General features: G+C 34.1%; 1 protein-coding gene across 18 annotated transcripts in view; it reads right to left on the bottom strand.

Annotated features, from left to right (window-relative positions):
* Positions 1 to 14040, bottom strand: part of Znf451 (zinc finger protein 451) — a 100699-nt gene that overhangs the window by 13496 nt on the left and 73163 nt on the right. For 6 of the 18 annotated variants that reach the window (XM_047557659.1, XM_047557673.1, XM_047557674.1 and 3 more), the window contains 3 exons: positions 13534 to 13720; positions 8331 to 8396; positions 1302 to 1430 (listed from right to left, as the gene is read on the bottom strand). In XM_047557659.1, the coding sequence (XP_047413615.1) occupies positions 1327 to 1430; positions 8331 to 8396; positions 13534 to 13720 (357 nt within the window). In that variant the 3' untranslated portion in view covers positions 1302 to 1326. Of the gene's footprint in view, positions 1 to 930; positions 981 to 1301; positions 1431 to 8330; positions 8397 to 13533; positions 13721 to 14040 lie in introns of those variants that run through there. The other 12 variants (XM_047557671.1, XM_047557667.1, XM_047557669.1 and 9 more) reach the window with 4 other exon arrangements.

Genomic DNA, 14040 nt, shown 5'->3' on the forward strand with positions numbered 1-14040 from the left:
ACATAGTAGGGAAATAGGGTCTTTTTAATAAATGGTGGTAAATCAAATGATAGACCATATAGGAAAAAATTTTATCCCTATCTTATTAAGGAATACACAAAAATGTACTTCTGACAGTCTATGTATCTGCGAGAAGCAAAACAAAAGTTATTAAAAGAGAATAAAGGGCAATATGTTTATGATCACTGCAGAGAAAGGTTTATTAAACAAAGATTCAAAAAACATTATGGAAATGATGACTTCTACTGAATTAAAACTGTGTCCACCAAAAGATGCCATTACACTTGGGAGGGTGAGGCATGAGGGAGGCTCACTTGAGTCCAAGGAGTTTTGAGACCAGTCTAGGTAACCTAGTGGGACTCTTATCTCTAAAAATAAAAAGGACTAGAAATATAGCTTAGTGATAGAAAGCCCCTGGGCTCAATCCCTAATACCAGGAAAAATGTTCACAGTTGAATTACTTGTAATAGCCAAGAAGTATAAATTAAATGTCTATAAATAAATGAAGTGAAGGGAGGGAGGATGGGAATAGGAAAGACAGTGGAACAAATTGGATATAGCTTTCCTATGTTCATATATGAACATACAACCAGTGTAACTCCACATCATGTACAACCACAAGAATGGGAAGTTATACTCCATGTATGCATATGTCAACATACATTCTGTCATATATATCTAAAAAGAACAAATAAAAAAATTTTTAAAAGCCTATAAATAATTGGTTGTGGTATATACATAGACTATTACACAGTTATTAAAAAGAAACCAAAGCTACATACCAAAACATAGGTGACTCTCTAAATCAATGCTGGTTAAAGGAAATCAGACCCAGAATAATATAGCCCATACCTATATTCAATATGATGCACACTAACTATATGTGGCTATTTATATTTAAATTAATTAAATGAAATTTAAATTCAATACCTCAATCAAGCTCCATTTCAAGTGTTTGATACCCATGTGACTGGTAGCAACTAAAGTAAACAGTGCAGATACAAAACATTTTCATCATCCCAAAAATTCCTATAGGACAATAATGATCCATATGATCTCATCTAAATAAAGTTAAAAATCAAGCACTATAAACTACAGTGTTTAAGTTACAAAGTGGATACTAAGCTTTGGAAAGGAGAGGAGGGGAAGTAACTAGAAGAAGACATGAGGGGGACACTTCTGGGGTACTAGTTGTTCAGGGCTGAATTATGTCCTAACCTCTATCTCTTAGTTCTCTTTTGTGTTGCTAACCAGAATATCTGAGATGGGGTAAATATAAAGAAAAGAAATTTATTTCTTACAATTCTGGAGGTTAGAAGTCCAGGGTCAAAGGGCCTGCATCTGGTGAGGAACTTCTTGTTGCATCATCCCAGGGCAGAAGGCAGAAGACAGAATGGAAGAAAGCACGTGCACAAAACAGCAAGAGAGGGCTGAACTTCATTTTATAACCACCCACTCTGAAGACAATAAACCCACTCCCAAGATAACATTAATCCATTTATGAAGGCCTTGTAACATAATTGCCTCTTTCGTTCCACTTTCCACTTCTTAATACCATCACAATGGCAATTAAATTTCAATGAGTTTTGGGGGAGTCATTTGACATACCACCCTAATTCCTAGAAAATACTCTAATTGGGAAATAAGGTCTTTGCAAGTGTAATTAAGATGAGTTCTTTGGGTGTTTCTTTTTTTCTCCCCTGCAGTGCTGGGGATCAAATCCAGAGCCTGGTACCATGCTAATCAAGCATTATACCACTAAGCTATACCCTATATACAGTCCTAGGGTTAATCTTACTAGTCTTCACCCTAGGGTTAGTCTAATAAGACTGTCATCCTTCTAAGAGGAAAATACCATGCGAAGGCAGACATACAGGGAGAAGAGAACCACATGAATGTGGAGGCAGATATTGGAGTGATAAATCTATACACTAAAAAAATGCCTAGGACTCTCAGTAATTGCCAGAAGCTACAAGAGGGTACATAGTCCTGTTGAAAGCTTGATTTTAAACATTTAGCTTTCAAATTGTTAGACATTAAATGTCTATTGTTTGAACCTACTCGGTTTGTAGTGATTTGTCTACACTAATCAACTCTTAGAAAACTAACACATTGGAGGTGGTTTACTTTTTAACCAGAGAGGTAGTTACCTACTTTGAGAGATGTTTTATATATTTCATGTATGCATTATATCACATATACACAGAAACACAGAACCAAGTACTAGAGAATACTAGCATGTAAGTTAGTAGGGAGAACCAAAGCTGAAATGTTAGTAAAGTCCTTTTACTACAGGAGGTGGACAATATACAAGTAGAGTTCAGTTTAAAAATGATGGGGAGGGGGAGTAAAATTTGAAGGTAACCATGAAATAACTTACTAACCATTTTTTTTAAAAAGAGAAAGCTTAGACTGAAGCTACAAAAAACAAAAAAAAAAAACAAACAAAAAAACAGTATCTACAGTGAATTTATATGAATTAAACTTGCAAATTAAAACTGGATAAAAAACAAAAACCAACTATATGGTTCCATTTCCAATACTAGTAGAGTAGCTTGTATTGGATTAACCCTCCCATAGATAAGATTACACACACACATACACACACATACACACATATGTATTTTTTCCTTATACTTGGGATTGAACCCAGGATCTCATGCATACTAGGCAAGTGTTCTAACTAGTCCCCATAGATACAACTATAAACTGTAGAGTAATAAACAAAGGAAAAAAAAACAGGTATAAACAAGACAGATATTGACCCTTAAATGAATATCACAAAGGTTGAATTTATAGCTTTATCAGTTTTTGGCTTAGGGTAATTTCCGTTACTTATGGAATAAGATGACTAGACTTCATTAAGAAAGACAAACTCTTGGTGGCTTGAGTAATCAAAAGACAGTGTTTCCATCTGTCAGGGGTGTTATATAAGAAGTGTATTCCAGAGAAATGAGAAAGCAACAAAGGAGATTCCCCTAAATCTATAAGTACTGGGTTAACTTCAGAACTATGCATCATATATGAGAGAAGATTCATTTCCCAGTGAAAATCAACAGCTGAAAATCCTAAACTTCAAAGTAAGCAATTTTAACTGTTGCTTGCTGTGGGGGAAACAGTTTGAAGTCTGAATTTAGCAGAAATAAAAAAATATTACAATGGAACATTATTATGAGCAAGTTCACATTGGTACATTTGAAAATTTAGGTAAAATGTACAAATTTGTTGAAAATCACAATACTCCAAAATGACATAAAATGAAAACTGAAAAATCTGTTTATCTATAGATAGACTTTAAAAAAATTAAAGAAAAACCCAAGCCAGATAGTTTCATCAGGGAATTCTATGAAACATTTAAGAAAGAAATAAAAACCAGTCTTGGGGTGAATTCAATAAAGTGGCAGTGTAGTCAGCTCCAAATACCCCTATCTCCAGGGATACACTGAAACACTGGCAAAATAACTTTATCAAAACTCTGGAAAACCACCAAAGGTTTGCAGCAACCAAGCAAACACAGAAATGAAAAAGAGAGAAAGAAAAACAACAACATAAAGACAGCAGGAAAGTCTTCTGGTATCTGTATTTTGTCCTTCCCCTACTACCTCCTCCTTGGCAGTAGTCTTGAAGACAGCAGCCCCATTCCCAGTACGGGATCCTGGTCCCTGGTATCAGACAGAACAAAGACCTTACTCACAAATTATTGTATTTGTTTTAATCTGTCTGGGGGCTAGCTGAAGGACCAACTCAAAGTATTCATCTATTTCACCTAGCTCAAGACCTATTCAGTACAGAAAAGCAGCACAAGTAGTGCTGGAAAAAACTTAAGGCCCACAGAGAATGGGTCAAAAGATTATGACCCTAAAGCCTCAGAGGAAAACCCAGGAAGAGAATTTCTTTAGGAAATAAAGCATTCAAAAGTGCCTGTGTGCACTGAGCAATTTAAAAAGCCAGGTGTGTGCCCAGGACAAGATGTAAGCTGAGAAAACACCAGAAAAGATCCTTAACTTTCATCACTGCCCAGTTTATATAGTTAATATAAGCTGACTAAATGTGCAAGGAGAGCCCAACAGAGCCAACCTGCAAAGACTGGGAGAGGTATTTTTTGTTTGTTTTGAGTTCCTGGCACTCAAATCTGTCAAAACATTAGCTGAACACAAATTAAAGGAATCACTTCAGTGATTGCATACAACAAGGAATACAGTTTTTGCAAAAATAGTATGGAAAAGTAAGCAAATACATGCACAACTGCTGAATTCAATGATCAAGAATAATAAACCCTGGGAAAGAGACAGAACCTGATTTCCAAAGATACCACATTATAATATTCAAATGTTTAGTTTTCAACAATGAAACATGAATAAAAACAAGAAAACATGAATATATATATATATATCAATAGAGACAGAAATTATAATAAAAGTCCACAGCTGAAAAGTACAATCATTAAAATGAAAAAATTCTTTTGACGAATTTAACAGATCTGACCTACTAAGAAGAATCAACAAATTTGAAGACAGAAGAATTTAAATTATTTGGTATGAGAAAGAAAGAAATAAAGAAAAATGAACAGAATCTAAAGAACCTCTAGGACACCAACAAGTAGACTAACATGCACATTATGGTTGTCTCAGAACAAAGAACAAGACAGGAGCAGAATGAATATTTGTTGAAATAATGGCTGAAAAAAGAACCCAAATTTGATGAAAGATGTGAGCTGACACATTCAAGATGCCCATTAATTCCAAGAAGGATAAAATCAGAGATTCACATTGAAATATTACTGAAGTCAAATTGTCAAAAGTCAAGGACAACATGACCAGCAAGAGAAGAAACTTATCACATATAAAAGATCCTCAGTAAGATTAATAGCTGATTTTTCATCAAAAACCATGGAGGCCAGAAGACAGTGGATGATATAACTTACGTGCTGAAAGAAAAACCGAACAATCCCTTCAACAAAGAATTACCTAGCAAAACTTACCTTCAGAATGAAGAAGAAACCCAGATTTAAAGAAATGAAAGGAGTTCATTACTAGTAGAGTAGACCTGTCATATAAGAAATGCTACAAGGAATCCTTTAGTTTGAAACTAAAGAACATAAGATAGTAACCTGAAGTCATAAGAAGAAATAAAAAGCACTTTGTGTAAAATCTGGTTTGGCCTCTTTCCCCTGTTCTATTCTGTGGGTAGGTCTGTTCCTCTTCCACTCCTTTTTATCTGCCTTAACTGTACTCTGTGAGTGGTAATTATGGCAGATTAAGAAAGAACCCATGGGCTGGGGAGATAGCTCAGTTGGTAGAGTTCTTGCCTGTCAAGTACAAAGCCCTGGGTTCGATCCCCAGCACCGCAAAAAAAAAAAAAAAAAAAGAACCCAGTAATAAGATCTAGAAGACCTATAACAAATCATTTACAAGCTGTGAATCTGAAGCTAAACGACCTTATGTTTAGAAGCCTGTTTTTAAAATATATCAAATGAATATTTTGACTTTCAGAAGAGCTGTTTTAAAAGTAGCAGTTTGTTACAGATTAAACAAATTTTTTAAATTAACACTAGTCTCTTACCCTTTCTTTGTTCTTTAAAAATTGGCTACATTAAGTAGTTTTAATATTTATGCTCTATCAGTAAAATGTAGGTGACTGTGTTAACTGAAGGAACTCTAAGAGTAAGTTACACTGCCGACATTGATAGGAACATGATTTTGCATGAGCAATGATTCACACAATGCTGTCCTCTGTTTGCCAGGGTTTTGGGTAGGCATACCTCCACAGTAGACCTTAGATGAAGATAAGGGAATAGTGGTAATAATGATAATTATAGTCACACCAAAAGCAGCAACAACTTATACATACCTAGTAAGGTAGGTATACTAGTAGTATTCCCATTTTTAAAATGAGGAAAATGAAGTACAAAGAATTTAAGATGCACAATAAGGGCATTCAACAGCCAAGAACAGTGAAACCTGGGGAAGGGGAGGAACCTGATTTCCAGAGGTACCAAATTATAATACTTGAATATCCAATTTCCAACAACAAAAACAAGAACAAAAAGAATATAAATGAAAAAGAGAGCATGAAGTTAGATGACTTGCCCAATATTATATAACTTGTAAGCAGCAGAACTAAATTTAACTTAGGCAGGCTAGCTCCAGTATCTGTACTCTTTACCACCATACCAATTGACTTCTACTTCCCTTATCTAATACACAAAACAGATTATATGGGATTGCTATTATTGGTCTGGGTGATCAGAATTTTGTATCAGTTTATGGAGAACAAGAAAGTAAGTCTCCCCATAAGGCAAAAGCCACAAACAAATTTATCCTCCCTTTTGCCATTAGTTAAGCACTCACAGTGCTGTCTTGGGAGGGAAAGGAATGAGAAGAGACTTGAGAGGATATTTAAGCTTTCTGAGTTTTATTAAAAGGTCCAGATGAGAAAATTGCTTTGTTCCGTGGTACACGGTTAACAAATCACTCAATATTCTCCCATTAAGACATTGCCTCTGTCTTAATTTTCCTTATCCAGTTGTAGGAAGATGGGTACTGGTGGCTCTAACATGTTTTATGTTTCTTTATTTGACCTATAAGTGATCATTTAGTGCTAAACGCTATGCTAGGTACTATTAAAGGGAAGTAAATAAAAATGTGATTCTGATTCCTTGAGGAACTCCATTAAGATGAGAAATGTAGACAAATATTTTTAATCTACTTCCTATGTTACCGTGGGAGCCTAGTAGAAGCAGTAGTTAGCTCTGTTTAAAGACCAAAAATCTAGAAGAGGTACTGACCACACAGAAATGGTAATTTTATGCGGTTCAACCTAAGAGATGACATTTGAGCGGTTTCTTGTATAAAGAGGATTGATAAAAAGAAGAATATTAAAGGAAAGTGCATAGGAGAGACCACAGTCCTTAATCTCCATGGAACATTGTGTACTCCTCATACTTAACTTGATACAATGCGTCAAGAAGTAAAAGAAAACCCACACATATACTCCCAGATTTTCTTGGAAAGCGGCCTTGCCTTATGTTGCCATCTCAAATAACAACTAGTGAAAAGTTTAAATTATCTTTTGTTGAATCCTTTAATATTAATTATTTTTCCAAAGTAAAGTATAATAAAAATGTAAAATCTCAATCCCCAAACCACAAAATACATTGCATAAATAACAAAATGGTAGAAGTTCTGATATATACAGTTATACACATCTATTCTTGGGTGAGCCAGAAGCCCACAAAACTGTGAAAGCTTCCAAAGTGTGGTTACTTAAAAAATATAACCCTGGCCTTTCCCTGGAATAGTCATGGGATGCAAAATCTGAACTTATAAATTCAACAGTGTTCATTCTTTTAGTGGCTTTGATACACAATTTAACTGACAGTTTTTGTTTAAAGCTCACAAAAGTTCTTTTATTTATCTAATTCCTCATTATGTGGCTGTAAAGCATTGAGCTAAACCTTGAAAGACCATGTTGGGAAAACAAATTGGGCAAAAAACTTGTTTCCAATTAGATTGTATATTTTCTGCCAACTTTGTTTAACCAATGAATTTTGGCTATCAGAAAGATGGGAGTTTTCTACTTCATAAAAGGATGAATTGATTCCATAGCCAGATTCAAATTCCCCAATCCTAACAGCACAAAGCTCTAGTATGCCCTTAGTCAAACTAACTGTATGATATGAGAGAGCACATAAATGCACAGAAAACAAATCAACTGGGTCATTCTGTCTGTCTGTTTAGCCACATTTCTTTCACTACTTTCCAGCCTCCACATTCCCACCCTCAAATCTCCAATAATAAACCCTATTCATATAGATATATGAAGACCTGCACTATTTTAATGCAAAAGACACTAACATAAAACTTTGGACTCCTTCAATGCGGCTAAAAGTGACATCTCATTTCCTCCCTGGTTATTAAAAAAATGCAGATTATGGAAAGGTCAAAATAAAAAATGGTTATATGGTACAAATAGTGGTATAGCCATGAAATAATATAATGTCAAGTGATGCAAAAACTTTCTCTAACTTATAGGAGAGAGTTTTTCCTTCAAGAACAGGGAAAATAGTCTGTGCAGCTAAAATTTTATTTACAAAGCCAGATGGTTTACTAAAATTGGCACAAGCACCATAATGGATTGGTACCTGTTCTAGCCGTAGAACTAGGTTTACCTTTAAATTTAAATTATCATATGTGAGAAAATGCAAATAATCTCTTAAATCCAGAAACCTTTTGTTGTTAAGGATGGAGTAGGGAGAAGGTGAAGGGCTGAGATAGGGAGACATTTTTTAAAATAAAAAAATAAGGAAAGAATTAATTTTATTAGGTTACCTTCTGTGGAATTGAATTCTTCTATTGAAGTACTTTTTACTCCCACATTATCATCACTGTCACATTCTGTAAGACAGAAACAATAAATGCAAATGTATTTCTGAAAAAGTCACTGTACATTACATATTCTCATACGATATTGTTTTTAATGATTTCTCTCATACCCAAGCTCACTAGTTAATTCATTAGTATTATATCACTTAACCAGAGGTCTGATTTTTTAAAATGTTTACCAAAAAATATTAAAAATGGTAACAGTCTTTTGTATTTTGAAAATCATCTCTATAGAGAAAACACCACAAGTTTTAATTAACAGTGCTCCTATAATATTAGCCAGATTATACTGTTATATTGTGTGCATGTATGAATATAAAAACTCCCATCATTATGTACAGCTATAATGTACCAATAAAAAAATGGAGAAAAAAGAACAAACAAAAAAATGCTCCTGCATCAAACAGATACTGACTATATTCACTTGTACTTAACATTTACACTGAGTAAAGGTAGAAGAAAAAAATGGGAGGGGGTTTCCAGTGAATTTTCTAGAACTGCATGTTGCACTACTGAAATAGCTCATTGTAGTGCTTAAAGTTCTTGGCCAACATCCTGAATAGCCTTGAAAGACAGAAATATCGGTTTAATTATGAGACAAAAAATCCCAGGAGAGTTACAATGCTAATTGTTTTCCTTGGCCTATGTTTGGCATTCAATTAGTTTACTTTTTAAAGTATCAGAACCCTCACAACCAATTTTCTTCTGATCAAAAAATCAGATTTCCTGAAAGCTATTTTTAAAAAAAGAAAACCCATGTTTAATATCTTTATATTAATTCTGCGAAGTTATTAAGACTATGGCAGAGCATCTCTCATTATCTTCACTCTTCAAGGATGTGGTCAGAGTCACTAATTAACACTGGGCGGCTACTCTACATCATGAAATCAGTTCTGTGTCAATGAAAGCTTTACCTGTAGCAGTTAATACTGATAAAAAGCACTTAAGTGGCCACAGATAGGTTATTTAAACTTTTTGAACCCTGAATTCCTCATTTGTAAAATGAGGTAATGTAACATATCCTTACTCAAAGAATGCAAAGAAGATTTAAAAACACATGGAAGTAGTTCTTAAAATATGTTTAAACACCTTTAAATGTTTAAACAACTATAAAAGGAACTAGCATGTTGGCTGGCACATAATATATCCTCAATAAAGTTGAGTTCATTTCTCTTTAAAACAATATTAAAGTGTCATATTATATTCCCAACTTTGAAACATGAGACTTAATTTAGAATGAGGATATATTTGTGAATAAAATGTAAAAGGTCTAAAACCAAGTTTACTTGGCTCCTCTAATGAGGATTGCCAGAAAGGATCCATGTATTTGCTGAGTTTTAAGAAAATGCAAATGACTACACTAAAAAATAAAATTGAAAAAAATAAAAGAACTGATGAAGGTTAAGGCTGCCAAAGGGATCACTTAAGGACAGATCACTGGATTTTTTTTTATATGTCTCTACAAAGATTTATATACATGTATCATAGCTATAATCAAAATATTGGTACTAAAAACCTAGGCTTGGAGAGAAAATAGAGTAAACCCCAGGACACAACCAAACCTTGAACTTTTCTAAAGGCTCACCTGATTTACTGATTTACCCAATGTAACCAAGTCAAAGGTCTAAAAAAAATACCATAGTAAAGTTATCTACTTTCTCTTCCCCATCAAGCAAAAGTCATGCCTTAGGGTCAAATGACTAGACCTCAATTTTTGGAAAACCAACTCCAAATATCTTCATTTTTACTATGTATCTCCTGAAATTTTTCCATTTAACAGAAAAGGGGCAAAGACTAAACTCTCCAAGTATTAGATACTTCATAACCATTGATCCTCATGACACTATCCCAGAGATACTTTTCTGATGACCCAGGAATAGCCAGTCTAATAAAAACCACTTTTGGGTTTTAATTAACAGTAAAATTTCTAAAAAGTTAGAATAAGAAATGTAAACGTGTGTTGCAAAGCCCTGGGTTTGACCCCCAGTTCCAAAAAAAAAAATTAAAAAAAAAAAAAAAAAAAAACGACACACAAACTTGTGCCATTTCTTCATGCTCTGGTGGAAAATTTTAAAACATGATGAAAAATCACCAAACCGCATAATAATAAGAGAACTCACTCTGCTACATACAATATAAACTTCTGCTATATCCTGAAAGATCAGAGTTGTTTGTTGGTTAGTAAATAGGAATGCTGAAACCACAAATCCCCTGAAATTTTAAGTAATGTTGTACATTCGTCCTGTTTATTTGGGGGGTAATAAAACTTTCATCTGATTCTCAAAAAGATCTATTGAGTATCCCACCCCAAAAACCACAAAGCCTTAACAAACTGATTGTCAAATTTGAAGACAGGAACACCATGCTAAACTACATGCAAGGAGTTGTTCTGGCATATTTGTGGTAACCAAACTATCTAAAGGCCCAAAGAGGAAAAACTGGTGGGAAGCCAGGCATAGGGGAATACACCTATAGTCCCAGTTACCTGGGAGGGTGAGGCCAAAAGTATCCCTTGAGACCCAGAATTCAAGACCATTCTGAGCATTATAGTGAGACCTCCCCATCTCAAAATAAATAAAATGACTGATTGGTAAGTGGACATTGAAAGATTTTTTAAATCCCCAAATATGTATTAAATGCCACTCCATAACAGAAACTATTATTCTACCATTCACAAAGCCATTTATTAGGAAAAGTGATGGAATAAAGAAAAAATTATATCTTGACTCAGACAACTAAATTTTGAATATACTATGTTTCAATATAACTTTTTGAATTTTAGAGTTTTGAAAGCATTAAATAATTTATTAGATCCTTAAATCTAGGTAAGATAAAATCTTCTGTTTTAAATATACCACACTTCTTTAACCACTTAATTTTAATTATTTTCATTACTTTAAAAATGTAGTGTTTAGGAATCTTATTTTCTTTTTATGGTAGTACTAACAAAAAGAGCTACCATTTGTTGAGCACATAAAGTGCTTTATATGCTATGCTAGACATTTTACATAGATCACTAATTCTTATAACCAAAAAGATATGAAAAATGAGATTCAGAAAAAATTAAGTAACTTGCCTGAAATCACACAGCTAGGAAGCAGCAAAGTTAGCATTTGATCAAAGCCCATGCCTTTCTTTATGTACTGCATGACCTCTGCATTTCACAAAAATTCAGAATAAAGTATACATGTGTTTCCAAGAGCAGTACATTCAAATGAGTACTGCAAATGAATGATAAAAAAAAGAATATATAGGGTATATACAAAGCATTCAGAAGGGTTTAATGAGCATATTAATAAACCATATTTTACCTCCAACCCTAATATATCCATGCAGACCTTCTCATATACAGTTCTCATTCAAATTGAACAGAAATAGATGGAAATTCATAACAGGTTTCACATTATAAATTTAACAAGAAATGTTCCCTAAAACAGGAGGAAAAGGAAGTTGGCCTAGTGTGGCAAAGTCAAAAATTTAAGAATTTTATAGAATATTAAGTAGATACTGTTGAGGATAAAGGAAGGCATGTTAAAAGAATAGCAGAAAAAGAACTTTTTTTTAAAAGGGAAACCAATATAGAAAAAAATGGATGAAAACCAAAATTACAGAACAGGAAGATAATAGTACTAACACATGACATAAATATGTCAAGTCGTTTTCCTTTATAATCTTGCATCATTTACTTTGATAAAGAATACAGTTATGCTAAGTAGATTACCAATTCCTAATTTTTTAAAAATGAATTAATCCACTGTAATGAGTGAATAGAGCAAGATTCTTTGTAATGGACTTTCAATTAAAATGTGGTTCCAAATACATTAAAAGAAAAAAAAAAATAACTCAAAGGCAAGCAGAGTTGGATAACTGAAAGGCATAAAACAAAATGCCAGAAACTAGCCACTATTTGTTGTTGAGTTTCATTCATTAATAACTTCAAATTTTATTCATGGATTCAAATTATGAGGAGAGTTAAAAATTATTATTTTATTGTCTTTATCTTTCCATATTTCAGAAATTATGAAATTATGAATGTGGTCAGGCATTATGGTGCATGCCTTTAATTCCAGTTACTTGAGAGGCTGAGGCAGTAGGACGGCAAGCTGGAGCCAGCCTGTGCAATTTGGCAAGACCCAGTGTCAAAATCAGCATTTTAAAAAAGACCCTGGGTTTGATAACCAGTACTGGGGGAAGGGGCGGGGGGACAACGACCAAAACTTCTGAATCCCTAAATAATGAGAAATAAAACTAGCTATCAATAGCACTCATTTCATTGAACAATCTCACAATTTTAAGTTACAGCAATAAGATAGGATGTACCAATAGGCATGGTAGCTGTAATTCCAGTGATTCCGGAAGCTAAGGCAGAAGGATTGCAAGTTGGAGATCAATCTCAATAACTTAGAGACCCTTTCTCAAAACAAAAAATAAAAAGGAGTCTGAGGTTGTAGCTCAGTGGTAGAGCACTTGCCTAGCATGTGTGAGGCCCTAGGTTCGTCCTCAGCATCACATAAAAATAAAAAAATAAAGGGATTGTATCCATCTACGATGAAAAAATATTTAAAAAGTAAAAAAAAATAAAAAGGATCAGGGATATAGTTCAGTGGTAGGGCACTTACCTAGCATGCTCAAGGCCTTGGGTTTAATCTCCAGTACAGGGGAAAAAAAATGTATCACCCCCTTTCAAGGACATCGGGTTTATCAGGGTTTTGTTTTGTCACTATCAACCTCTTTAATAACCGTTTCTATTTTTCTTCTTGGTATTGCCATATTATTATTTATTGCTTTCTGGGTTTCACCTATAAGCACTTTGCTTTCTAGAGAACTGAAGCTAAATTTGAAATTTCAGAAACAAAGATGTGATTCTGAACTTTCTAAAATTATAATATTTCAACATATAACTATATTTTATATAGATGAATATGGTTTTTTATCTATAGATTTTAAAAAGGCTATGGAAAATTACTGTGAATTATTGTCCTTCTAAACAGTAAAGAATAAAAGTGAAACAGGAAAAGATAAATAAGGTAGAGGTATGAAAGCATGGTGAACAGGCAGAAGTACACTAGAGGACAGCAGTTTATTGGTTTCTCTCAGCAGTGAAGTCTCCTCCTCTTGGGCGGTTTGCACTGTGACTGCAGCTGCGTACCTTTGGTGGTATCAGAAATGCTATTTAACAAGGCACACATCATATCTCCCTCTAAGTGGTGAGGGTTTAGTATATGAGCTGGCCTCTGAGTCTTCTTAAATTGATTCTCTAGTTCCAGAAAACCTTGATCTCCTGAGAGGATGGTGAAAGGAATTTGCTTGGGTAGTTGTTCATCTAGACGGCCAGCCTATGTTGGAACAAATGGTATAGGTTGATGAAAATCAGCATGAGTTTCAAATCTACTTCACAGAGAACACATACCGAGAAAAGCACAGTAGGCTTATTTCCTAGCCTACATCTTCATAAATGAAATATGCCACAATTAATCAAATATAAGATGCCATCAATTATAAGATAAGCTATTTTATGCTGCAAAAAGGAAAAAGACAAAGCCAAAATGAAGTCCAACTAGAGGTCCCACATAAAGCAGGAATGCCAAAGCACTATACACTCAATGTAAGGGTAAACAGGAAATAAATCCATAATAGAGAAAAGGGAAGAAGGTAA

Source organism: Sciurus carolinensis, chromosome 7, assembly GCF_902686445.1.
Source record: "Sciurus carolinensis chromosome 7, mSciCar1.2, whole genome shotgun sequence".
In the NCBI taxonomy this organism is placed as follows: Eukaryota; Metazoa; Chordata; class Mammalia; order Rodentia; family Sciuridae; genus Sciurus; species Sciurus carolinensis.